The 27,967-nt window shown below is 40.0% G+C and overlaps 1 protein-coding gene and 2 long non-coding RNA genes across 3 annotated transcripts in view; 1 reads left to right on the forward strand and 2 right to left on the reverse strand.

The window, feature by feature from the left end:
• impdh2 (IMP (inosine 5'-monophosphate) dehydrogenase 2) lies at positions 1-15,441 on the forward strand. Its single transcript, XM_047362374.1, has 15 exons — positions 1-147; positions 364-470; positions 1,917-1,965; positions 3,370-3,471; positions 3,550-3,624; positions 3,970-4,176; positions 7,280-7,367; positions 7,478-7,677; positions 8,139-8,229; positions 9,479-9,574; positions 12,434-12,577; positions 13,099-13,243; positions 14,455-14,598; positions 14,771-14,854; positions 15,061-15,441. The coding sequence occupies exons 2-15, from the start codon at positions 373-375 to the stop codon at positions 15,080-15,082; spliced, it is 1,545 nt and encodes a 514-aa protein (XP_047218330.1). The 5' UTR covers positions 1-147; positions 364-372; the 3' UTR covers positions 15,083-15,441.
• Positions 13,239-14,542, reverse strand: LOC124866550. The gene is made up of 3 exons (XR_007037853.1): positions 14,418-14,542; positions 14,308-14,322; positions 13,239-14,078 (listed from the first exon to the last, which is right to left on the reverse strand). It is a non-coding gene; the product is annotated as an uncharacterized LOC124866550 (long non-coding RNA).
• The window catches only part of LOC124866557, a 19,128-nt gene continuing 5,765 nt past the window's right edge, over positions 14,605-27,967 (reverse strand). Inside the window, exons 2-3 of the long non-coding RNA XR_007037857.1 lie at positions 18,768-18,922; positions 14,605-14,792 (exon numbers count right to left, since the gene is read on the reverse strand). This is a non-coding gene — a long non-coding RNA (uncharacterized LOC124866557). The remainder of the gene's footprint in view (positions 14,793-18,767; positions 18,923-27,967) is intronic.

Genomic DNA, 27,967 nt, shown 5'->3' on the forward strand with positions numbered 1-27,967 from the left:
TTCTTTTAGCAAAATAAATGAGGGGGCGGATCCGGACGCGATGACGCTACCGGAAGCAGTGCCGCACGTGCAAACTGAACATGCGCTGCAGGCCACGGGAGACGGGGAGGCCTGAGAAAAGATCGTTTTACACACTCCACATTTCTGGTTAGTTTAAATTGTTAAAGACACACAGACAAAAGGAGAAATCACAGCTGCTGGAAGAAGGTTGGACCGCTAGCTTAACGGAGGCAGCTCCACTCACGACAGGAGGGAAGAAAGTTCTGGATCTGTGTTGTTGGCCAGCGTGTGTGCTGCCCGTGTTGAGTTTCTGTGACCCCTCAACACCTGAGGCTTTTGTTAAGGTGGTTTCTTGGTTTGGAGATTTGGACCATGGCGGACTACCTGATCAGCGGGCAGACCAGTTACGTACCGGAGGACGGGTTGACCGGACAACAACTGTTCAACTGTGGAGACGGACTCACATACAAGTAAACACACTATTAAAAAAAGAATATAAAGATAGCAATAATTTGGGATTAAAATTGATGTGATCATCTTTGGGGAATGGAGATTTATTGAGAAAATGTCATGTTGTCAATCTTGAAGTTAACGACATCAGAATAACGTGTTTGGTAAATCAGCTAAACTTTAACGATTAAACAGCAACTTTACAGATGACTGTTGGATGTTTAGTTCTTTTCTAGTTTATCATTTGTTGTAAATATGCTTTATAACTCTGGTTACAGTAGCATACAGTGGATGAATGTATGGCTCCCTTTATGGTAATCCTAATAAAGCATTGAAATGCTACGATCTGGGTGTTTTTACAACTAGATCAAATGGCAAACGTTTCAATGTTCATTGTAGCAGAACTCAGTCCTGGTTTAATCAGTTAAAGTATTTTACAATTTGAATATGAGATGCTTGAATGCAGTCCAGAGTATTCAAAACAGTGAAATAACTCTTCATTTGGAGCCCAGTCAGAAGCTATGAATCGAAAACTTTTTTCAGCCATTTTTTCTTTGCAGTGTTTACCCTGTGCACAACATTCCCTATTCATCGGGCATGCAGTTAAATAAAAAACACCTCCTGGGCACATCTGACAACTGACTCCTTTTATTGTTTTTGTTCAAACCGCCCTCTGATTATAAGGATGCCCTGGGTGCAGAGCCATACTGGTTTGCTTACTGGCTGTCGCTTTCTTTATGACCTGTTTTTAGTTTTACTTTCTTGCCTGACTGGTCTTTGCAAACTAGTGAGTCACACTCCTCAGAAACGGAGGAGCTAGAGAAAGAAGTTCATGTCATGACTTGAACCTACTCACAACAATTTGTTTGATTAGGTTTTTGATTCATCTAGAGTGGCTTAGTCTATGTAGGGTTCCTTAAGGGTCTGGAGAACGTGAAGCTCTATGGACGCATTTTCCTGGTCTGGATACAATGGAACAAAGTAGTGTGGAAAAAATATTTGTAATTCCAGACTGTATTCTCTATCGTGTTTTCTAAAATGTCATCAATGAGTCTATCCTTCTATCCATTTATCTGGCCAGTTTGCCAGTTATCCCTTCTTTTGTTAATCCATCCTTCAGCCTTCTGTCATATTTAAAGCCTGATCACTGGAAAATAAGCCACACTTTCAGAATAAACTTATGTTAGTCTCGAAATGTCTGAATTTTGACATGAAAATATGTAGGAACTCTGAACTTGAATGACATGAACAGATGTGTTTTTTAAAGATCTTTTTCACAGTCTTCATTGTGCAAAGTGGCTGGGCATGTTGAAGCAGCTGGTGTTAGCCATAACCTTTACATTGTTTAACCAGTTTAGTGTGTAAATTCTTAGCTTATAAATCAGTTCTTTGTTTAAGAAGATGATGGGGTTTAAAGCTGTGTTAAGATGGATAAACATTAACCAGATATTCTTTCTATTCCTCAGTGACTTCCTGATTCTACCTGGCTACATCGACTTTACAGCTGACCAAGTAGTGAGTAAAGATCCAGACAGATGTGTTTTGTTAATCATCTGACTGAACATCGAGTCTTCAGTTTATATGGCTGTAAGAAAGTGGCTCATATCTGACAAAGACAACCAGAGTAAACACAATAAGCACATTTAAATGGTGATATCCTTTATTAAGGGGGAAAAACGATCCAAAAACAACTTGACCTTACCGTGAAAAGGGAATGACCCCTTTCTTTGTTAAATAAGGAATTAATTGTGATCAATCACATTTTTTTGGGAAACCGTGTTCAATTTTGTCATCACCACCCAGACCTGATTACTACCAGATCTATACAATTACTTAAATAGAACCTAGGGCTAAACAGCCATTTCTAAGGTATCGGCACTAGTAAACCAAAGTGAGAGCCATTATCCACAAATGAAGAAAGCATGGAACATTGGTGAATCTTCCCATGAGTGGCCAGCCTACCAGCGCATCCATGACCCATTCAGGAGGTCACAAAAAGAACCCAGAGCAACATCTAAAGCCCTGCCGGTTGCAGTAAAGGTCAGAGTTTATGATACAGCAATAAGAAAGAGACTGGGCAGGATATAAACAGCTCCTGACTAAAAGGAAAACAAAGGCCCCCACTCAACTTTGCAGACAAACACGGTGGTGGTAGTGTGATGGTCTGGGACTGCATTGCTGCCTCGGGACCTGGATGACTTGCTGTAACTGATGGAACCATCAATCTTGGTCCCTGGAGGAAAATCCTGTAGGGGAATGTCTGACCCTCAGTTGAGGCACACTTGAGTTAAGCAGTAGGACAATGATCCGAAGCACACCTACATGACCACTTCTGAATGGCTCAAAAAGCTGAAGGTTTTGGAGTGGCCCAGTCAAAGTCTGATTTAGATCCCTTGACATGATCTTAAACAGGCCATTCATGTGCCAAAATCCTACTTTGTGGCCAGAAATGGTGGCACAACCTTGTCACACAGTGCAGAGTTTGGACATTTTTTACCCTGAATGAATGAAATTAATTATAAACTGTTTTTTGTATTTATGCAGGTTATCTTTGTCTGATACTAAAATGTATTTCATGTGAAGCATGTAAGTTTGACAAGAAAGCAATAACAGGAGCAATCTCTTCTCATTATTGGACGTATTAAGAATAATTGGGTGTTAACATCTTGAATGGATCAAAACCTGGCAGAAACAGGAGAAAAAAAACTCTTAAAATTGCTCTTAATTATGTTTAGAGGATTTAAACATTTAGTTTAAATTTGTCCTCCACTATAGAAGAACACCACCTACTGTTGATTTTGTGTCTGACCCATGGCTGAGTAACAGGACACCTAAAGTGAAGTGGCTAAGTTTAGACCTGTTACCTGACACGGATTTAAAGGCTAAACTGAATAATTTTTATGTGTGTCTTTAATTCAGGACTTGACATCAGCACTCACCAAGCAGATCACCATGAAGACCCCGTTGGTGTCCACCCCTATGGACACAGTAACTGAGGCCAACATGGCTATTGCCATGGCGGTGAGTATCACAGAAACACAGCGTTCTTTAGGCTGCAGTCATGTTTACTCACACACTTGTTTGTTATTTTTGTGTTAGTTAACAGGGGGCATTGGCTTCATCCATCACAACTGTACTCCAGAGTTCCAGGCGAATGAAGTTCGCAAAGTCAAGGTACTGATAACAACTGTGCGGTATTTGCACTGTTCTTCTTTTGCTGTATCGGTTGCATTTCTTCTATCAATATAATGACTTCTTTCAATCTGGGCTACTGTCTGTCTTTTTTATGTGTCTATTTCCATTTTCATCACCTCACTGTCTTTTTACATGGCTGTCCTGCTTTCTGGTTGCAGTATTGTTGTCTGTAGATCCTTTAGAGCAGTTTTTCCTCTGCGTTGCTTGTCTCCCAGTTGTAACGTAGTCAGTGATTGCTTTGTATTCCCTTTGTTGCTCTTTCTGCTGCCCCCTATTCTTCTACATCCCAATTGCTGGTTTTCCTCACCTCCTCCGTCCCTCCAGCGATATGAGCAGGGCTTCATTACAGACCCTGTGGTTATGAGCCCCAGCGAGCGAGTGCGGGATGTCTTCCAGGCCAAGGCGCGCCACGGCTTCTGTGGCATCCCCATCACAGACAACGGCAAAATGGGCGGCAAGCTGGTGGGCATCATCTCTTCCAGAGATATTGATTTCCTGAAGGAAGAGGACCATAACTTGCCACTAAGTGAGGTGAGTCATCTTAAAACTGGATTAAAGGGCATGATCACTATTTTAAAGGTAACCGTTTAAGCAGAAACCAGTTTGACTTTTTGTCATTTGTCAACCAAGTAGTTTTTACAGTTCAAGATCTGAAAGTGTTTTACTATTATTGGGCTCAGTGGCTATTTTGGGCACTTTTTCATTGTTTAATCATTTAACTGTCTTGTGGTTGTTACAGTGCCTTGCTAGGCTATTCATACTCCTTGAGCGTTTTTGTCCCTTTACAAAAACATTTCATTGGAAACGGATGTGATAGACTACCACTGACTAATGCAGAGTTATTAAGTGGGAGTGAAATGATCTATTGTTTTCTAAAATATTTCCAAAGAAAACTGAAAAGTGTGGCTTTCATTTGTAGGATGTCCCCTTTACTCAGATAACCCTAAATGAAATCTAGTGCCACCAATTACACACGTGGACAAAATAACTTGAATCTGACAAAGGTAACAATGAATAAAAATTCTATGAAAATGAACAAATGAAAGTCAGACATTGCTTTTCAAACATGCTTCAACAGAATTATTAAAAAAAATAAACTCATGAAACAGGCCAGGACAAAAATGATGGTACCCCTGAAAATAATGTGACCAAAGGGACATTTTAAATCAAGGTGTGTCCATTAATTAGCATCACAGGTGTCTACATTCTTGTAATCAGTCAGTGGGCCTATATATAGGGCTACAGGTAGTCACTGTGCTGTTTGGTGACATGGTTTGTACCATGTCACCAAACATTGGACCAGAGGAAGCGAAGGAAAAGATTGTCTCTGGAGATTAGAAAGAAAATTATAGACAAGCATGTAAAAGGTAAAGGTTATAAGACCATCTCCAAGCAGCTCCATGTTCCTGTGACTACAGTTGCACATATTATTCAGAAATTTAAGATCCATGGGACTGTAGCCAACCTCCCTGGACGTGGCCGCAGGAGGAAAATTGATGACAAAACAAAGAGATGGATAATACGAACGGTAACAAAAGACCCCAGAAAAACTTCTTAAGAGATTAAAGGTGAACTTCAAGCTCAAGGAACATCAGTGTCAGATCGCACCATCCGATGTTGTTTGAGGCAAAGTGGACTTAATGGGAGACGACCAAGGAGACCATTGTTGAAAACAAATCATAAAAAAGCCAGACTGGAATTTGCCAAACTACATGTTGACAAGCCACAAAGCTGCTGGGAGAATGTCCTACGGACAGATGAGACAAAAATTGGAACTTTTTTGCAACGCACATCAGCTCTATGTTCGCAGACAGAAAAATGAAGCATATGAAGAAAAGAAAACCGTCCCTACTGTGAAACATGGAGGAGGCTCTGTTATGTTCTGGGGCTGCTTTGCTGCATCTGGCACAGGGTGTCTTGAATCTGTGAAGGTATAATGAAATCTCAAGACTATCAAGGGATTCTAGAGAGAAATGTGCTGCCCAGTGTCAGAAAGCTTGGTCTCAGTTGCAGGTCATAGATCTTGCAACAAGATAATGACCCAAAACACACAGATAAAAACACCCAAGAATGGCTAAGAGGAAAACATTGAACTATTCTGAAGTGGCCTTCTATGAACCCTGACCTAAATCCTATTGAGCATCTTTGGAAGGAGCTGAAACATGCCGTCTGGAAAAGGCACTCTTCAAACCTGAGACAACTGGAGCATTTTGCTCATGAGGAGTGGGTCCAAAATACCTGTTGAGAGGTGCAGAAATCTCATTGACAGTTAAAGGAATCGTTTGATTGCAGTGATTGCCTCAAAAGGCTGTGCAACAAAATATTAAGTTAATTTGTTCATTTTCATAGAATTTTTATTCATTATTACCTTTGTCAGATTCAAGTTATTTCTGTGACCATTGTGGGTTTTTCTTTTAATAACCGAGGGGTACCAACTATTTTGTCCACGTGTGTATCTAAGTCACCTAGTTAGTAATGGTGTTCACTGTGTGTAATTTAACATCAGTTCAAATCCAGCTGTGCTGTTGAAGCCTCAGAAGTTTGTTAGAGAACATTATTGAACAAACAGCATCTTGGAGACCAAAGAACACAGCAGACCGGTCAGGGAGAAGCTTAAAGCCGGATAAGGTTTGAATATCTCACAGTGCACTGTTCAAACAGTTCAGTTATTCATTTGAAAATGGAAGAAGCATGGCTAACCTGCCAATACACAGCCTGGTCTGAAAGATCATTCTTAATGGAGGACAGCTAAGAGGCTCATGGTAAGTCTGGAGATCAGCAGCTCAGATTTTGTTGAAAGGTCAACTATTAGTCTTTCACTCTGTAAACCTACTTTTCTTTTATTGAAGAGCAGCAAGAAGAAATCTATTAAAATGCCATTTGCAGTTTTCCAAACTCCATCCTAAACGTAGACCATGGCAGCGGCAGCATCATGATGTGGGAAAGCTTCTCTTCAGCAGGAACATAGAACCTCGATTGTGCTAAATATGGGGAAGTTGGGGGAAAGAGGTTTGCCCTTCAAGAGGACAACACTTGTAAACATACAGCCAGAGCTGGATCAAATCATACCTGCTTGTTAGAGTGGCCTAGACAAAGTGCAGACCTAAAGACAGTAGACGATCTGTGGTGTGACTTAAAAATCGAAGCTTACCGACACTTTTTAATCTGACAGGATTTGTGCTACATATTAAAGTCTCTAGATGCCAATAATGAACCCATCTAGGCTGAACTCTGTGTGATGTAGTCCACCAGGATGCGTTGATTCAGAAGCCCCGAGGCAAAATGGATCATAGTCACTTGTACTTCAGCTTCTTGGTAAATAAGTCATGTGACCTGAATAGTGCACATGATGCTTGAGTGGGTTAACAACTTGCTTGTTGCAATAACAACGTTTTACACTGAAAAATACCTATTGGTTAAGCCACTTAGTTCTAAGAAGTAAAATGTCCTTATAAAACAGAAAAAAGTCTGCTGGTTTCTGTTAAAGATCATTATGACCTGAATGAATAATAATTTGCATGGAAAGAAAAATACTGCTGTAAAGCCCCGATTTAAGAATAAGGCATTTGTTAGTTTGACACAGCAAAATGAACCCCAGAATGTGGAGGATGACCTGTTATTACTACCATGACAGGTGATGACCAAGCAAGAGGATCTAGTGGTTGCCCCTGCAGGAGTGACATTGAAAGCAGCAAATGAAATCCTCCAGAGGAGCAAAAAAGGTGATGAAAATAGCAAGTTCTGCAGAACTTGATTCTTTTGAATTCAGTCAAAGTAAAATTATTCCAACCTGATGTGCTTGTTTTTTTTTCCTCACTGGTACCTCCTGCAGGTAAACTTCCCATAGTGAATGAGGAGGGCTCCCTGGTGGCCATCATTGCACGTACAGACTTGAAGAAGAACCGGGACTTCCCTCTGGCCTCCAAAGACTCTCGTAAACAGCTGCTGTGTGGCGCCGCCATCGGTACTCACAATGACGACAAGTACAGACTGGACCTGCTGGTTCAGAGTGGGGTGGATGTAGTTGTACTGGTGAGTACTTTTATTTCTACTGGTAGTTTGGAAGGAGGGAAGAGTGTGTTTAGTTTTTACAGAAAAAACAAACTGGTTATATTTCTAGTCCTGGTCTGGAAAACTATGGAATTTAATTTCAGTATTGTCCGTCCTTTCTTTCTTCCACTTCCCTATCTTCTTCCTTGTTTCTTACATGCTTTCTATTTGTCCTTATTCACTTGTATCCTTCTTCCTTTGTTTTTATGGTCTTGTTCTTCGCCCCTCTTTTGTTTCTTGTGTCATACTTCAAGTTCTTCATTGTGTCCATCCTTCTGTGTCCTACCTCAATTGACTTCCTTTTTCCTCTTCCTTTTTTCCCTTCCTTCTTTCTTCCCTTGTCCCCGAACTTTCTTCCTTCTTTGTGTCCTACCATTCATTGATTCCATCTATACACACATGCAAATATCTGCAATAAACTCAGTGTGTTTCTCTGTCAACAGGACTCGTCTCAGGGCAACTCGATCTTCCAGATTAACATGATCAAATATATTAAAGACAAGTACCCCACCTTACAAGTTATTGGAGGCAATGGTAACCACACACAGCTAAATGTATACATTGATATGTACAAGTGTGACCTAAACTGAAAAACTAATTTTCTTTATCTCTGCTTCCCAAATAAAAGTTGTGGAATGGTAATTTGGATTGTTGTTGTAGAGGAAGCATAAATCCTACACTGCTCTAAATAAATAAAAACACTAAGACATCAGATCTCATTTGGGAAAAAAAAAAAAAAGTCATGCTGGATACTGATATGTAATGGTTAATGTGTTGGGAACAGAAGGATGCCACATCATTTGATGAAAATTATCAACCCACAGATGGTTTTATCTGAAGTCACTGATAAATTTAACCTGAGAAACTGATGCAGCAGGCTAGTCCAATTTGCTGAAATGTCACTGCAGCAACTCAAAATGGTACTCAGTAGTTTTTATGGGCTCTATGTGCTTATATGCACGCCTGAGAAGACAGATGGTGTCCTGAAGCATCTCCTCCTAAGTCCTGACCAAGGAATCACTGAGCTCCTGGACAGTGAGATGCAAACTTGTCACGCCAGATGTACCTAAACATGATGTCCCAGAGATGTTATATTGGATTTAGGTCAGGGGAGCTCGGAGGCCAGTCAGTGGTATCAATTCTTTCATCCTCCAGGAACTGCCTGCATACTTTTGCCACATGAGGTGGGACATGACCATGCTCCAGTAGGAACCCAGTACCCACTGCACCAGTGAAGGGTCATACCATGGGTCTAAGGGTTTCATGTTGAGACCTAATTGCAGTCAGGGTGTAATCGTTTGTCTGTCCCTCCATGGATAGGCCTCCCCAGACCAACACTGACCCACCACCAAACCCATCATGCCTGTGCAACCTCCGTAGGGTCCAGGTATCACCTCATGCTACCAGTGGTGACACTGACTCTGGTCAAATGCAAAAGTACTAAAAAGCAGTCAAAAAAGAGGGGAAAATATCTGGCCTCCACCTGCAAAACCATTCCTGTTTTAGGGTTTGTCTCTTTGTCGCCCCTTTAGTGCGCCTGTTGTTAATTTAACTAACAACCCAGCTGATTAACAACCCCGTCTACTATTTAACTGACCAGATCAATATGCTAGAAGTTTACCTAACTGTATATTATACTTTGATTAAGAATTGTTCCTTTAATTGTTTTGAGCAGTGTATATTTGTCTTTAGCTTTGACAAGAAAGACATCAAGAACTTCTGTGTTTAATTAAGCTCTGATTGAGTTCTAAAAATGTCCTCTGTCTCCCCCTGTCTGTGGCAGTGGTGACCGCAGCTCAGGCCAAGAACCTCATTGATGCGGGCGTAGATGCACTGAGAGTTGGGATGGGCAGTGGCTCCATCTGTATCACGCAGGAAGGTGAGTTAACTGACGGCCAAACTCAGGAAACACAAAGCGCTGCTGTTTCTGATCTCATGTTTCTCTCTGTTTGATTCTGATGTTGCATTTCAGTTTGTGGGAGTGAAGAAGGTTTTTAATGAGAAAATAATCCTACCTCCAAGATGGGTGTAAAATATATATATTTTTTTACATCTTTTCAGTTTTTACTGAGCTCTGGTCCCAGTTGTTGGCTGTTATAGAGGTGATGGATGGAAGTAAACAAGTTGCAGCCATTTGGAGATCAGTTTGTATTTTTACTGTTAGGAATTTGGTGCTGTTGGTCAGTGACTGTACCTACATTATAGTAGGTACAGTCACTGTAAAAAAAAAAGTACACCCTATGTTAGAAATGACTTAAATCTGGATTGAAAGCAGAGTTTACTTCTTCATCACTACTGTAAATATTATTGTCTGATCATATCGTCATATTATTGATAGTTGTTTAGTTAGTGTTGTTCCATTTTCCAAAGAGCCTTGAAAGTAGATTTTGGAATCAGGTATATTTGAATTAAAACACAAGTAATTTGTATGTTTCTGTTCTTTTTAACCATAGTTGTGACTTTCTTGAACACAACTGCTTTTTCTTTTCATGTTTTTTTTTTTTTTTTGATCCTTTACCTTCTTCTTGTCCCTCTATTTTTGACCCCTGTTTCTCCTTGCACTTCCCACCCCTGCTGTGTTCCATGTGCTTGTGTCTGTATTTATGTCCATGTTCAGCTCCCCTCAGTGTACCACCAGCTATAAAGCTCCACAGCCCCAAAACCCCAACCGCTATTACAGGATACTCCAGTAAGTTTCTCCTACTGGCTTGTGCTGAGCCTTGATTGGATCCACTATTACGTGTCCCTCCCACTTCACAGCCTTGCTGCACTGATTGGGCAACATCTAGAGATGCGCTGAGAAATCGGCCGGTGACTGGAATTGGCCGATTTTTACCCTTCACCAGCGATAGGCCAGTTAGGGAAATAAACAATCCTTTTTCTAATCATTAAACAGACCATATCAGAAAAAAACTGTCTTCAGTGCAAAAGTTGGAACTATAGGAACAACAAGACATGAAATTAGCTGTATTCAAATAAGGGAGTAATTTAAAAAACAAAGTTGGAGGCATAACTAAAGGTGTAAGAAGCTTTTAGAAGAGATTTTTTTTGACAAGCCTATAAGCTGTTTATTCAGGTGGCTTCAACAAACGACAGGAAGTTGAAGGTATACAGAAAACGTGCTTTTTTCATCCTTTTAGCAAGTCCAATTTTGTTCACCATGGGACATGCAGGAAATATTGGCAATCTTTTGTAATTCTCACAGTTAAGACACCTAATTTACATGGAATATGCAACTAATGCCAACTAACCACACAAATTGTGGTGTTTTCTATTTTGTCTGTTTCCAAATATTAGTGAAGAGCTGTAAAATACTTTCTTCCATTACTGATGGATCATGACAGGTCCTGTACAGTTACAGTAAATTATTTAATCTAACACTACAGTAAATTAAACTTGTTTTACAGTAAAAACTCCTGAAAACTGTAGCATATCTTAAGTTTTTAGATGTCATGGTTTTTATTTTACTTATAAACTGTATTTAAATGTTCAGTTGAACCAGAAAAAAAGACAAAACATGTATAGTTCTTAAAGCAAAATCTGGCTAAGCAGTTCAGATTTACAAAACAGCCACAGAATCTCTGATTGGTGCATCTCTGGTAACAGCTTTGCATCTGTTGCTGTAGGCTTGGTTGTAGGTTTTAACGGCTGGGGTTTTGGGGGTTTGTTTGCTCCTGTCTCCATATTAATCTATTAATCACCCAGAATGACTTGTGTTCTTCGTCCACCAACTTCACTAACCTTCTGGGATGTCGTAGATCCTCAAAGGTGAAAGATGGAATACAGCTGCTGTAGCTGCCTTCGAACTCGGAAATGGAAGAGTACCGTAGTTTTAATCCAGACATTATAACTGACACATTGTCCTTACATCAGATTATCTACAGCGTGTCTTGTAACTTGGTTGTAAAAAGAGCAGATGTAAGAAGGTCCTCCTAACTTTTGAAGACATCCAACATGGCTGTAAACGCGTGAGCCCACTGCTCTGTGCAGCCTGGGGAGCTAAATCTTCATCCTTTATTTCATTCCTGATTTGATGTTTTTTTTTTTTTTTCTAAACAGGAAGAAGAATGTGAATATAAAGAGTTGCTCCCTAAACAGTTAACTAATGTGAGTCTTCTATGATGGCAAAGGAAGCATTTCTACTACTAGTAATGAAACACTGGTCTGTTTTAATCAAATATTTGATTGTAAATTAGAGAAGGAACTTTTTTTTACCTAATGGCTGTTGAACACACTGGATATCACACAGAATATAAACAGGGTGGAATGTGAATAACATTACTGTCGGTGTTTTGCTGTTCCTCTTTCTTCATACAGATTGATCAGTTGAAACTTCCAGTGTTTCTGAAATCTAGTGGCTTTCTGTATTGAGCTTAATGCTGGCAGATGAGTCTAATTGAGAATTTTGGAAGCAGTTTGATATTTTTGTGCTGATGTGGCAAGTTTAACTTCCTCATTCTCTCGTGTAACAAACATGAAGAAGCACGTTACCAGCTTGTGTTTTCATTCACTCTGTGCATTACTGAGTTCTATCACTTCCTGCATGTATTCAGAACTCAATTTACACCAAATCTAACCATTGTACATGAATTGTTTGGTTTTACTTTAGCAGAACTATAAAAGCTGAGGAGATCAGACTTTGAACAGATGATGTGAATGGTACAGCTCTAAAACCAGAGTTAAACTTGTAATCCTTCTCAGCTCCATGTTGACTCCTGCTGCGTCTCTGTCTCTTCAGTGCTGGCATGCGGCAGACCTCAGGCCACCGCTGTTTATAAAGTTTCCGAGTACGCCAGGCGTTTTGGTGTACCTGTCATAGCTGATGGTGGCATCCAGACTGTTGGGCACATCGCCAAAGCCCTGGCTCTGGGGGCATCCACAGGTGAGGAGGATGGAGTAAACACTTAAAATATTGAAGTTTTATACATGAAGTCAGTTCAGTCATATTTAGATGTATTTACATATAGCAATAGACCTAAGTGTGAAAGAAATGATTCAAGGAATGAACAAAGTTGGCAGTTAGAAGTGGTACACTATATTTTGAGATTTGTAGGAATATGAAAGTTGGAGCCTTTTTATCTGCTTAACAGGGAGTGATGTAGTTTAGATTAGGAAACCAAGATATCACTGTTGAATATAAAACATTTTTTTTTTTTTAGTCAATTCAGCATCAGGTTTTTGGATCAATGCCATATTGATATTCAGTAAGTTTTGCATCTCTGGTTTTAATTTGTACAAATACCACTCTCCAGTAACCTGTTGCAAATTAGGGTAAAAAATGTCACTTCAATTTAAAATGAAACTAAAGACTTGGCGTAGATTGTCTATTTTTAAATAGATTGACATCAGAAACTTAATTTCAGTTCATCAATAAATACGTTTTTGTTTTTTTTGGGTGTGCAGTAATGATGGGTTCTCTGCTGGCTGCCACCAGTGAAGCTCCTGGTGAGTATTTATTTTCTGATGGGATCCGGCTGAAGAAATACCGCGGCATGGGCTCCCTGGACGCCATGGACAAAAACCTTGGCTCTCAGACCAGATACTTCAGGTATACACACCAGATTTAATACCAACACCCCAACAACATTTCACATACACCGTCTCCTGCCATAACCTTTTTTTTTCTGCAGCTTTCAACACCTCTTCCTCATTTCATTTTCAGTGGTCTCTAGACGTCAGTGTCCTGTGGCAAAGACTGATGAGCCTGCTAGAAAAGAGTGGCAGACATTTTAGGAAATGCCTTTTTTAATGCAAATGTTGGTACATTTTTCCAGGAACTTTACTTTAAAAAGCTGAAGTTTGCAGGAAGGAGTTTTGGGAAAATGTGCACATCACCTTAATACAGTCGTGGTTAAAGGCACATCCTCTTTCAATGGAAGGGCTAAACTGATCAGGACTAAACCAAAACCAATTCAAGTAAGATGCATAAATGGCAATGAGAACCACCTCTGTAAGAGCCAGAGTTTCTGGGAACGTCACATGCAATAACCTCACACAAGCAACTATTTCTGCCCATGAATCTGGAAAGGTGTACAAAAAAAAGGTCTACCCAATGATACAGATTCCCAGTCAGTAGACATGGTGGGCCAACAGCAAGGACATTTAGGACGGTGCTATTCTCAAAATAATTGCCAAAACTCTCCGACTTGTTTGGAAAAGGTTTCACAGGAACTCTTCTCTCTAAAAAGAAGATTGCAGCGGAGATTTGTGGCTATAATGCACAGTGCAAACCAAACATGTCGGCCCAGATTTCTTGTGCCAGCTGAAGGGTGGATGATTTGGCTTGTGTTGTATCCCAAGCCCCATGCTGTCATGACTCTGCATAACAAACTCCTCAGAAGATAGATGTGAGGCAATGTATCCAATGGCAATCAACAGTATGACTGAAAAACACAAGAATAAAGGTGTTGCAACGGTCAAGTTAAAGTCCAGACTGATCAAACATGTTCTGTAAAATAAACAATAATATGGTGACATTTGTGGACTAGAGGTCAGACCAGATCATTTTAATGTCCTGATTATGCAAAACTCAAGAATGAAGATGGTATAGTTTCCTATTCATGAGTGCAGGATAGTCCGATACATCTAGTGAAATGAATTAGACCAACTCACCTCTCACCCTGACTGCTGTTACAGACACCAAGCAGAAGAAGGGAGATTTGAAAAATGAATAAATGTTACTGACTTATTTATTCAAACAAAACTGACCCTACCAAACTCACCTAACCAACACTCAGTTTTCCATCTCTTCCTTCACAGTGAGAGTGACAAGATCAAAGTTGCTCAAGGCGTCTCTGGAGCTGTGCAGGATAAAGGCTCCATCCACAAGTTTGTCCCCTACCTGCTGGCTGGCATTCAGCACTCCTGCCAAGACATCGGTGCGAAAAGCCTCACGCAGCTCAGGTAAAGCTAAACCAAAGCGATCATCCTTTGGTGTTAAAGAGGCAGGATGATTTTAATGTCCACACTTTCACAGTGATATAGAAAAGTAATGATGAGCTGAGATACAGTTTGAGGCTTAGCTTTCATGGTGTCAACATCTGTTGGTGTAAGAGCTCGTTTTTGTCCTTTTTAGAGCCCTGATGTACTGTGGAGATCTGAAATTTGAAAAGAGAACAGCATCAGCTCAGATGGAGGGTGGAGTCCACAGTCTACACAGGTACATAAACTCCCACAAACTGGTATTTTCCACTCTGCTTTCAACATGTGTTTACTTGGTTTCATATTCCATTGTCCAAAAAATTAGTTAGTTTCATGTCTATACCACAATCACACAAGCCTCCAGTTTGACTTCCCCTTGGTGCCTCTATTGTGGACACTCGACATGTCGTGTGATCTCTCCTTCTGACTGTTTCTTTCCCACAGTTACGAGAAACGTCTCTTTTGAGAAGAGGGGAACACTCGGGTGGAGAGATAGTCCAGCATATGACACTACAAGCGGCTGCAAGACCTGCTTCGAATCCTGTTCTCCATGCAGCTGATGTCTGATTCACATTAGACTAAATAATCAGTTCTCTTCCAGAGATACGTTTGTCTTCCTTCCAGTGTCATCTATGCATTGTGTTACTGTAGAGGTGTGTCTGTGTGTGTATGCATGTGTATACTGATTGAGAAATTAGCATTATCAATCAGTGCATGTATGATCGAGTTGAATGGGGAGGGAAATTCACTCCTGATGTAATGAAATGTCTCCATGTTGTCTATTTTAAAGCAAAAAAACTGATTAAAAGGCCTCAGTGTTTTTCACCTTTGTTTTTTTGTGCATTTAAAATGTTGACAAAATGAAGTGTTGTTTTTATTCCAGTAAATAGTGTAATTTCTATATCAGTCAGTCTGCGTATAACTGACTAAACGAGCTGAGGAAGAAGCAACATGCTTGTAAGAATATGCTTAAGCTGCCTATGCAGTGAAGAGTGAAGAGGCAGTTTATCAGCAGGTAAGGGCTACTGGGATCTCATTACCAGGAAGGAGGCTTTTATCCCAGAAAGACTTGCTGCAGCTTGCAGTAAGAAACAGTCTGCGAGGGATGAAAAGTTTCAGCATGTGGTGAACGGTTCTGCTCAACTTGGTTTGCAATGAAATGTTTTTGCTATCGGTTCAGACTGGGAGGACATAAAGTCAGGCAAGCGGTGGTGAAATACAGTGGGATGAAAGTGTTTGCCCCCGTCCTGATTTTATTTTTTTGCATGTTTGTCACAATTAAGTGTTTCAAACAAATTTAACACAAGCAAACAAAATTCAGTTTTAAGGGAGAAAAATCTAATCTATATGGCCCTGTGTTAAAAGTAATTGCTCCCCCTGTTAAAACATAATTGGTTTATTACATTTGAGTTCACTTCCTCTAGCCACACCTGGGCCTGATTACTGCCACACCAGTTCTCAATCAAATCACTTACAGGGCCTGCCTGACCAAGTGAAGTAGAACAAAAGATCCTCAAAAGCTAGACATCATGCCAAGATTCAAAGAAATTCAGGAACACGTGTGACATGTAACGGAGATCTACCAGTCTGGAAAAGGGTATAAAGCCATTTCTAAAACTTTGGGACTCCAGCGAACCATAGTGAGGAATTATCCACAAATAGCGAAACATGTAACAGTGGTGAACCTTCCCCAAGAGCGCAGCGGCAACTGATCCAAGAGGTCACAAAAGACCCCACAACATCCAAAGAACAGCAGGCCTCACTTTCCTCAGCTAATGTCAGAGTTCATGCCTCCCCCATAAGAAAGACTGGGTAAAAATGGCATGCATGGTCTCAAAGATGAAAACCACTGCTGAGCAAAATAAGGCTCATCTCACTTTTTCCTGAAACCATCTTGATGATCTCCAATACTCTGGACTGATGAGACAAAAGCTGAACGTTTTCGAGGTGTCTCTCATTAGATCTGGCGTTAAAATAACAATTCAGAAAAAGCTCATACAAATGGTAAAATGTGGTAATGCGATGGTCTGAGGCTGTTTTGCTGCTTCAGGACCTGGAAGACTTAAAAGAGAATGTCCAACAAACTTGGGTTCTGCAGCACAACAATGATCAAAAAGACACCAATAAGCCCACCTCTCAATGGTTAAAGAAAAACAAAATTAAGACTTTAGCGTGGCCTAGTCAAAATTCTGACCTGAATTGTATTGAGATGTTGTGGCAGGACCTTAAAAAGGCCGTTCATGCTCGAAAACCCTCCAATGTGGCAGATTCACAACGATTCTGCAAAAACGACTGGGCCAAAATTCCTCCACAGCGCTGGAAAAAGACTAACTGCAAACACTTTTAAGAAACAGGAAACACCACCATGGGTTAAACACTACAGGTCTTTGGAAAAGGGGGGGTGTGAGTAAAATATGAGAGGGGAAGAAACAATTTAACAAATTCAACACCTAAAAATGTTTGTTCAGAAGGGATAATGTACATAAATTAACACTTGTTACCCAAATCCTTTAAATGTGTTCAACTTAGCCATATTTGGTCATTTTAATTTATTTCTGATCGCACACAAACTACATGGAGAGTAAACCTACAGCGCCTTGTAGAAGTGTGCATGTAACTATGACATGCTTCATGGTCAACCATGGTTTTCATGTGATAGACACAAAGTAGTGTGAAATTGTGAAAGTGAAAAGTGTTGCATTCATTTGTACTCAGCTCCCTTTACTCATCTAAATAAGGTCCAGAGTAACTAATTTCCTTCAGAGGTCACCTAAACAGTTAAATACAGTCTACCGGTGTTTATTTTACACGCTCTGATGTAGCTGTTCTGTGAAGGCCTCTGAGGTTTATTAATAAACAAATGGCATCATGAAGACCAAGTAGCACAGCAGACAGGCCAAGGATAAGGAAGGTTAAAGCAGGGTTAGGTTTTAAAACAATATCCAATGCTTGGAACATCTCAGAGTTATGTTCAAACCTGCCAAGACGTGACTGGCCAGGAGAGCACTAGGGTGGCAGCTGAGAGGTCCATGGAACCTCTAGAGAGGCTGCAGTAATCCACTGCTCAGGTGGGAGAATTTCCTGACAGGACAACTATTTGTCACACAGTCCGCAAAGCTTGCCTTTATTGAAGAGTGTCAAAAAGAAAGCCATAACTCCCATTTAAAGTTTTCCGCAAGCCATGCAGAGCTCACAGTAAACGTACGGGAAGGTGCTCTGGTCCGATGAGACCAACATGGAACTTTTTGGCCTACATGTAAGACCTTTTGCACAGCACCAAGCTAACACTGCACATCATCCTGGATATACAATTCTCAAATTGAGGAATGGTGGTGGCAGCATTATGCTGTGGGGATGCTTTTCTACAGCAGAGACAATGAAGCTGGTCAAGACTAATGGGAAGATGACTGAAGCTAAATACAGGACAATCCTGGAAGAAAGCCTGCTGGCAGGACTGGAACCCTAAACATACAGCCAGAGCTACAATGGAATGGTTTATATCACAACATTTCCATGTCTTAGACTGGCCCAGTCAAAGACCAGACCTAAATCAACATGAAAATCAGGAGGAAGACTTGAAAATGTAAGTTCAGAGACGGTGTCCATTAAGTCTAACTGAGCTTGGGTTATCTTACGAAATGTTAACTGCAAACAAAACAAAAGAAGATTTTAGTCTCTAGATGTGCAAAGCTGGTAGAGACATACCCTAACGGACATGCAGCTGTAACTGGAGCGAAAGGTGGTTCTAACAAACTACGGACTCTCGTAGGCTAAGTGCAAATTTACACAACACTTTCAGATTTCTTTGTAAATAATACTGGGAAACTATGTATGCTTTCAATCTCCACTCACACACACAATGATATGCTACTTTTTGTTGGTCTATTAAATAAAATCCAATAAAGTAAATTGGAAATTTGTGTTTGTAACTAGACAAAATGTGGAATGTTTTGGATCCATTTTTAAAACAATACTTGTACTTTTGTATTGAAAACCATTTATTCAAAAAAAAACAAACAAATAAAACAACATATGCACAATTCTTTACTGCAAAGCCTATAACTAAGACATACATCTAAAGTGCAGGATTAATGGGTGGCATTGAATCAAAGAACAAGCAAACAGTTCTTCTCCTCCCATCTCACCCTCACCTTCCTCTTCGAGGTCTCCAGAGAGGATCAGGTGCTCCTCTGAATCCTCCGGACTTTCCAGGATGAAACCCAGACGGACCTGATGGGAGTTGTCCCGTTTCGCTCTGTTGGTCACACCTGTCTCACATCATCCATCATAAGGCGCTCAGACGTTTCTAATTAACAGAGAAGAAGAGTACATTCGGAGAATTAGCTGGGCAGAAAGATGAACGTTTCCCACGAGAAATAAAGCAGTTTACCACAACCAGATGGTCTCTGTACCACAGTCACCTGTCCTTGATATCACAAGTGGACCTGACACAACTTTGTGCTTGTAGGAAAAACCTAAATATCAGCAGATTAAAAAGGTAATAAAGTTATTCATGCCCTCGTTTGTGTCCCCTCAGTCAAACGATGAAATATGTTAAATGTGTTTCATTTACTGAAATTATAAATTTCTAATTTATAGGACACAAACTGTACTGACAGAGGATTGCGCTCAATGTTATGTTGGACATCAGTCACTGCTAATATGAGTGTGCTGTGTATCATTTCTTATTCTCTCATTCACCAGTAAAAGCAGACAAATACCACACAGGTTTAAAAGAAGGAATTAAACACATTTTAAAAAAGCAACAGGCACCAGAAAACCTCTGGGGGTTGAACAAAAGACAATTTAACAGCAAGAAGCAGATCAATCAACACACTAAAGTGACACAAGCATACAAGTTTATACTCCTTTAACATTGTTTTATTGCCCTAGGCGAGATGACAGTCTTATCAGGAGCAAACGTCTTAGTTGAATGAAATCAACAAGGCGCGTGAAAAATTTGGAGCTTAACTGTATAACAAAATGACCACTGATCAAAACCAGTACTACAAATGAGCAAAATGCATGGAAACGTACTGCGTCCATCCAACAACGATGCCTAAATCTCAGCAATGGAACCATGTAACTGGATTCTCAGGCAGGAGAAATATTCATACCCCAAAATCCAAGGTTTACATATTTTGTCACATCAGCACCACATCAATATTTTTTATTTGAATTGTATGTAATAGACCAAGACAAAGCAGTCCATAATTGTGCAACGAAAGGAAAATTAGGATTTTTACCAATTAAAAATCTGAAAAGTGTGGCATCCATTTGGATTCAGGCCCACAAGCTTGACGTCTAGATCGAGTCTAGACTCCAATCCATCCACAGTGTCCAATTCTCAGATCGCTGTATGAATGATGAGCATTTGAACAAAAATAAAATTGATTCTGGGCTTTGACTGGGCCATTCAAACACATGAATATGCTTTTATTTGAACCATTCCATTGTAGCTCTGGCTTTGTGTTGATGTCCTGTTAGAAGGCGAATCTCAGTCTTTTGCTGCCTCTGACAGGTTTTCTTCCTAGATATTTAGCTCCAATCATCATCCCTGTCCCTGCTGAAATAAAGCATTCCCATGGCATGATGCTGTCACCACTATGTTTTCATGTTGTCTGTTTCCACTGCTTCTCTGGCTAATATGTCTGTTTAGGTGGAGGGCCTCGTTCTTGGTAGGTTTGCGGTAGTGCCACTGTCGGTTATTTTAGGATGATGGATTAAACAATGCTTAGTTACGTCTTTAAAGTTAGTAATATTGTTCTATAAACCCAACGGTGCTTTAAACCTCTCCATACGTTTCAACAATTTGTCAGCTGCTCTACCAGAGAAAACAAAACGATGGATTTGTTTTATGCAAATGCCAAGGACTCATACATCTCTACAGCAAGACCTCCTCTAGGCAAATCAGATAACAATCTTGTTTTTCTCTGCTCAAAATATAAGCCACTTGTTCAGAGGCAACCTGTAATAAAGAGGACTGTGAGAAAATGGTCACCGGAAGCTGAAGAAGCTCTGCAAGGTTGCTTTGAGGCTACAGACTGGGATGCACTGTTCCAGCCACATGTAGAGGACATCAATGCCTTGACTGAATGTGTAACCGATTATATAAACTTCTGTGTGGATAACATCATCCCCACCAGAACCGTGAGATGCTTCCCCAATAACAAACCCTGGATCACCAGTGACCTGAAGGACCTGCTTAACAAGAAAAAAAGAGCCTTCAGAGAGGGACACCGAGAATTGTTGAGAAGTATACAGAAGCAACTTAAAGTTAAGATAAGAGACAGCAAGGAGGTGTACAAGAAGAAACTGGAGAGCAAGCTCCAGCAAAACAATATCAAGAGATGTGTGGACAGGGATGAAGAAGATCACGGGCTTCAAGCAGAAGGATGATGAGACCAATGGAGGTCTGGACAGAGCCAATGAACTGAACACATTCTTCAATAGGTTCAGTTCAGAAACCAGCTTCGCATCCTCCTCTCCTGCTCACAGCCAAACAGACATTCCATCTTCCTTTGACCCACAGGACTCACAGCTGTCCAGTAACACCTCACATTTTTTATCTTCCACCTCAGCCCTAGACCCTTCTGCTTCTACATGTTTGCCTTCAACCATATCAGAAGATGCTGATGCTTCCTTTGCTTCCCCCTTCCACCTGTGTGTCTCAAGAAGTCAGGTGAAGAGACAACTGGAGAGACTGAATAGGAATAAGGCTGCAGGTCCAGATCATGTCAGCCCTAGAGTCCTGAAGGCCTGTGCAGAGCAGCTCTGTGGGATTCTGCAGCACCTCTTCAACCTTAGCCTGGCCCAGAAGAAGGTTCCGGTGTTGTGGAAGATCTCCTGACTTGTTCCGGTACCAAAGAAAACTCACCCATCAGTCCTCAATGACTATAGACCTGTTGCCCTGACATCTCACATCATGAAGGTCCTAGAGAGACTCCTGTTGGCCCACCTGAGTAAGCAAACAATAAACTATCAGGAACCCCTTCAGTTTGCTTATCGCTGTGGAGTTGGAGTTGAAGATGCCATCATACACCTGCTTCAACAAACCCATTGTCATCTGGACAAAGCCAGCAACACTGTGAGGATCATGTTCTTTGATTTCTCCAGTGCATTTAATACAATCCAACCTGATTTGCTTTGTCAGAAACTCCAGAAGACTCAGGTGGAGGCCTCAACAATCTCCTGGATCAAAGACTACCTGACAAACAGACCACAGTTTGTGAGACTGAAGGGTTGTGAGTCTAACCAGGTAGTCAGCAGCACAGGAGCACCACAGGGGACTGTACTCTCACCATTCCTTTTCACTCTGTACACCTCAGACTTCCAGTACAAGACAGACTCCTGTCATCTGCAGAAATACTCGGATGATTCTGCAGTTGTGGGGTGGATCAGAGATGGATAAGAAGCTGAGTACAGGAAGGTGGTGGACCGCTTTGTGGCATGGTGTGGAAACAATCATCTCATTTTGAACGTGACTAAAACAAAGAAGATGATTGTAGATTTTAAGAGAAACAGGAATAAGTCAAAAACAATTTCTATCATGGGAGAAGAAGTGGAGGTGGTGGAGGAGTATAAATACCTCGGTGTTCACCTGGACAACAGACTAGAGTGGAGATGCAACTGTGAAGCCATCTACAAGAAAGGACAGAGCAGACTGTACTTCTTGAGGAAGCTTAGGTCCTTTGGTGTTTGCAGCAAGATGCTGCATATCTTCTATAAGTCTGTTGTGGAGAGTGTGATCTCTTCTACCATCATCTCCTGGGGAAGCAGCATCAGAGCCAGGGACTTAAAAAAGCTCAACAAGCTGTTAAAGAAGGCTGGCTCTGTTCTGGGGACTCCTCTAGAACCTCTGGAGATAATTGTGGAAAGACAGATTCTTCATAAAATGAAGAACATTACGGAGAACCCTGAGCATCCTCTTCATGAGACTGTCCTACAACAACAGAGTGTCTTCAGTCAGAGGCTTCTTCAGATCTGCTGTAAGACGGAGCGCTACAGGAGATCCTTCCTGCCCACAGCCATCAGCATCTACAACGGCTCTTTGAGGAAACCTTCATAATATGAGCTACAACAACATTTAATTTTCCTTTGGGATTAATAAAGTATTTTTGAATTGAATTGAATAACCTTCTCCCTGACTTGTCTGCTGTGTTCCTTGGGCTTAGTGATGCTGTTGGTTCTCTGATGTTCTCTAACAAACATCTGAGGCCTTCACAGAACAGCTAGATCTATCCTGAGAGTAAATGACAAAGGTGGACTCATTTACGGCAATTTTTAAAAGCAGTTGTTTGCCCTGGATTTTAGCTAGGGGTATCAGTGTAAAGGAATACAAGTACTCGCCCCAGTTTTCTCATTTCTGTTTGGAAACATTTTGACACCATGTTTCATTTTCATTCCCCTTTGCAATCCAGTGTTATTTTTTAGTGCCTATCAAATAAAATCCCAATAAAATACATTGAAGTATGTGGTGTGGCATTACACAATGTGAATATTTATTTAAGGTACAGTATCTTAATGGGACCTGTTAAAATTAAAAACAAATGTACCATCATTATATGAAAATGTGAATCAGTGTTGCCTAATTTCTAACACTATTATCTGAATTAGATAACAGCTCATCCTTCATACAACCGTTTTAAAACAATATATAAAAAAACACTTTATATTAATGAGTATTGTCAACAATTAAAAGGTTTCTATGGTCGTTCTGTAAGAATGACAATAAAAAAAACAAACAAACAAAAGAAACCAGTCGGCCCCCTGGCAGAAGGGAGAGGAGGCAGGGAGGTAGTGGACAAAGGAAGGAAAGGAGGAGTTTGTTCTGCTCTGGAGAAGTGAAAGTGAAATGAATCTCTGGAGTATTTAAAGAGGAAGTTGGGACTAGCAGAATTGTTGGCAGGCAGGACTGCAAAGAACGACCTGCTGCTCCGAGATGATGGTGAGCTGCTCGACATTTCCTATTCGTCACACTCCACCACTGATTTATACAGATCGAGTCTATATAGCCGTTTGTTTTCACTTTGATTTTATTCACCTGGCTTTGTCCAAATCAGTCTTGTCGTCTTCTTTTACGGTTCCATTTATAGATCTTTAAAAATGTTACCTCACTTTTCTAATTTAGTGTTGGTTATAGATGAGGATTGTTATAATGGTGGTTTCACAGCCACAGAAGTGAAAATGTTTCAGGTTCTTTAGGTTTAAAGTACAGTTGTCCAACTGAAAGTATTTTAGTGCTTTTGTTCACTTATGTGTACTTAGGTCATGTCTGGTAAAGTTTTCAACCCTATTTCTGCTGTTGTGTACATGTAATTTCTGCAAGCTTTGAGTTGGGCACAATCAGCCAAATTCTGCTGTTTTAAATCTCTATGTTTAAGGTTTTTTTTCAGCTTTCTCCTCCTTCTTTATCACCCCATCAGCCCTTCCTTGTCAGACTGACCTCTTGTACAACCTCTTTCCTGCTGTCTTTTTTTTTTTTTCCATTTATCTTACAAAGAAATAATACACAGCAGGTTTTTCAAGCTACGGTGAGGGCTTATCTCTCACATCATTACTGTGCTCTCATTGGGAGCTCTATTCTGCAACATGAAATTGAAAAAACATGACCTCGCTGCTGGATTTCCAGACTGGTTTTAAATGTGCAGGCTTTTGTTTTGTTTTTTCAACTGAGATAAAAGTTGTTATACATTCTTTGGCTCCGCCATCGCAGAGACGTTGTTAGGCTGCGACAGATTTATCAGAGGCTCTTTGGTGCCGCTCCTTCTCGTGCGCAACGTCACCTTCCAGCAGGAGTCACTGCTTTGGTATTTTCTTTAGATTGATCTAATCTGTCTGCTAAAACTGCAAGTCATTTCTTGGAAATAAATGTAAAAACATGTCCAAACCCCAAAAATCTCAAAGACATATTAACATCATCTTTTTTTGTAAAAAGAAAGACAATATTTGTTTGATTTTTTCAAAACATTCAGAGGAAAGTTTGACAAATTTGCTGCAGGTTTGATTGTTAGAATTTAAGCTTCAGTCATAAGGAAACCATTCGATTTTAGTAGTTTATCACTTCTGATTACATTGTAAATGTGTAGTTTAACCCAAGTAATTACGGTCTTTGAGTTCAGGCTGAATTGGTTCGATTTTACTGATTTTATTAAGTACAGCACAACTCTGTACTCCTTCATACACAAAAGTTTAAGCTTCAGCAAAATAAAACTGAAACAACAAGCCAATGAAAAGCTTTCTAAGCATCTAGCATTTAATGTACTCTCTCTCCTAAAACCAGCTTTACAGTAGGTGAAATACTTTCCATGTTTAATATTGTAACAGAAGTTCCACTCAAATTACTGTAATGAGACAATATGACCCTTACCTGATCACGTGCAACTGAGTCATCACAGCCTGCAGGGAAACGGCGTAATAAAAACATTCAGCGGAAGTTACTTTAACATCACTACCACATTATTTCACAGCATACAGGCCCAGTGTGGAAAGAAAAGTCAGTTCCTATTTTCAAACCAGTTTCTGCAACAATTTAAAAAAGAAAATGATTTTTTTTTTTTTTACATTTAAAACACAGCGAGATTTAGATTTTTCCTCTACAGTGCCAGGTTATGAACTAGAATACTGAGCAGTGTTTGTTTTGCTGTTTGTAACTGTTTTTTTTCTGTTTAGCAGTGCTGACCTGACCAGAGTTCATCCTGCAACCTTATTTTTTTGTGAGTGGGATTGTAACGGAACCCATAATGCAGCTGTGATTCTGAGGCCCAGCTGGTTATGGGGTCCGTTTCCATCCCACAGTACACAATACACAATGAGCGGACAAGCCTTTGAGGAGAACTTCTACAGCAGGATTAAAAACCCCAACGGTGTTAGATCCTCCGTTTTACACATACTGGAAGGTGCAGTTACAGAGTCACTAATACGTTTAGTTATATTGCAACATTTTATTCTTCAATAGTGAATAAAACATGCTTCAAACATGGGTCACAGAATGTAAAAAAAAAAAAAAACCCTGAAAATACATGTTTGTTGACAGAGCAACACAGACAAGCCAACCACAGTCCTCACTGTGATCCTACAGGCAGCTACTCACCACTGGCTCCATTTTATGATCAAATACAGTTTGGCCCTCATATAAAACAAAGTGAAACTAAAACCAGCAGGGCTACTTGGAGATAAAGGGTTCTAGGTCATCGCGGTATGATGAGGGTGTTGTTCTTCAATGACACGTTTTCTCCCGGATTGCTGGTAAACCTGAATGCAACCGGGAATTTCGTGTCAGCCAAGAATGACACCCACGTCGACGCTTAGAGAGACGGCAGCCATTTGTAGGAGCTGAAGCCTTTTGTTAAATGTGTTGTTTTCTTAATAAACTTTGGGTTTCTAATATATCAATAACGGTGTATTTTTTTCCAATATGATGTATTTTTTAATTTTGCTTTGGGAAAAATAGACAACTATTGAAACACTGAAGAGCAGCTTTGTTACAGTGATCTTTCTCCACCTGTAAATGTTACACTGACATCAAATGAAAGATTAGGCCAATAATAAATTATTTCCTTCACCACAAACAGCTGAGAGGTTTGGTTCACTGTTGACTGCATCTTCTGTTCACACTCAGGTACAACATGCAGAAGTAAAACCCCTTCAGACTAAGAAGATTTTAAGAGCTATAGAAAATAAAACATACATTGGAAGACTGATGAGAAGCATGTAACGTTTTAACAACTTTTTTATTGAAAGGGATTTTTCTGTAGTGTTTATATGTGCGCCGGACGAGAAGAGTTTATTGATCATGTTGTAGAAAAAAAACTGCTCCGGTCACTGAAAGGATTTGCTTGCATAAAGGGGGCCCCGGGGGCCTCTTGCTTTAATAAATATTTCATACTCATCTACTCATCCTGATCTCCACCATCTCTGACACCTCAGAGCTCAGTCAGCCGACATGGACAGGAGTAGTTAATAGCGTTGAACAGCAGCCATGACTGCATGCGCCTAAATATTAAGTCAAGTAGAGTTTATTTTCTACAATAAAACTTTGATCCATTTTCACTTAGAGTTATAATAAATCTTTTACTGTTGTAAAACAGAGTCGGACTTTCTTGATGGGGTTTATCATCTTTAACATTTGTGATTACTACTCAAAAATACAGTGACCATGATTTAAGTGTATTTGTTTTATCTAATAACCTTTATTTTGATGCATCCCATATGTAGCAAGCTTTAAATGCTTTCGTTGAAAATGTTGCTACATTTTCTCAGTAGTCAGTAGCTGATTCAGGAAACAAGTCTCCTTTCTAAATACTTTTCTTAATGCCAAAGCAGAGCCTGGGTGTTCTCCACGTAAATTTGATGGACAAGTGATTATTTATACTGATGAACATATATATATATATATATATATATATGAGCGATGATATGATACTGATTCCAATATCTGGCTGATTGATGATATATGTATATATATATACAAAATCTAAATCAGTAGGTTAGACTTCAAAGACAGAAACCAGAAGTTGGTATTGGCCAGGAAAAGCTGACCCCTACTTCTAGTTTGAAGTTTATGAAACCTAAAGTTAAGATCTAGGATGTATGCTTTGTTGGGTGAAAAGGGATAATCTTATAATTCATTCATTTAGCAATTAAGACTCAAAATGACTACCTCCTGCAATCAAGCTGCAGCACATTTTTTCTTTCCAAGTCAACCTTTGTTATATTTAATTGCTGTATTAAAAATACAATTTACACAAATGAATTAAGATGCATTATAGAAAATGTAATCATCCTAAAGGTCCCTAAAGGAAACTAGAAATCAGCATCTGCCTGTAAAAAGTCTGATTGCTGCAGCTCTACATGTTTCCCAAACATCATGACAATAAGCATTTTGGTGCTTGCGGTACCTTGGAGCTCCTGAAACAGGCTTTTTCATTGAAGAACATCCGTGTTTTCACTATGGCCTGCATAAAAGTGATGATCTTTAAAGATTTACAATAAATCCCAATTAAATTAATTAATTTTTTTTTATGTGCTTCAGATGCTTTTCTAGGAAATTCTATCCAAAAGGTTGGTGAAACAGCAAGAAAATCCAACATGGCTGCTCACGTGTCATGACTGGTGTAGGACATCGTGTTTTTCTTTTTGCCATTTTGTGCCTTCAATATTCCTGCATAATAACTGCATACATAGTGCTTTAAAGCTGCGTGAATGCATAATTTATTACGTATTCATACAAAAAATGCTTCTAAAGAGACATTTTGGACAACCAGTAATTGTAAAGTGTAAGTTGGATCTCCTGTCCAACTGGGTGAAATGTTACTGGTCAGTATACACTCATAGGCCACTTTATTAGGTC

This window comes from Girardinichthys multiradiatus, chromosome 1 (assembly GCF_021462225.1).
Source record: "Girardinichthys multiradiatus isolate DD_20200921_A chromosome 1, DD_fGirMul_XY1, whole genome shotgun sequence".
Classification (NCBI taxonomy): domain Eukaryota; kingdom Metazoa; phylum Chordata; class Actinopteri; order Cyprinodontiformes; family Goodeidae; genus Girardinichthys; species Girardinichthys multiradiatus.

Coding starts and splice junctions, on each gene's coding strand:
- impdh2 (XM_047362374.1), top strand. CDS start 373: ATGGCGGACTACCTGATCAGCGGGCAGACCAGTTACGTACCGGAGGAC. Junction 1,966..3,369: donor ACTTTACAGCTGACCAAGTA/GTGAGTAAAGAT, acceptor TCTTTAATTCAG/GACTTGACATCAGCACTCAC. Junction 3,472..3,549: donor ACATGGCTATTGCCATGGCG/GTGAGTATCACA, acceptor TTTTTGTGTTAG/TTAACAGGGGGCATTGGCTT.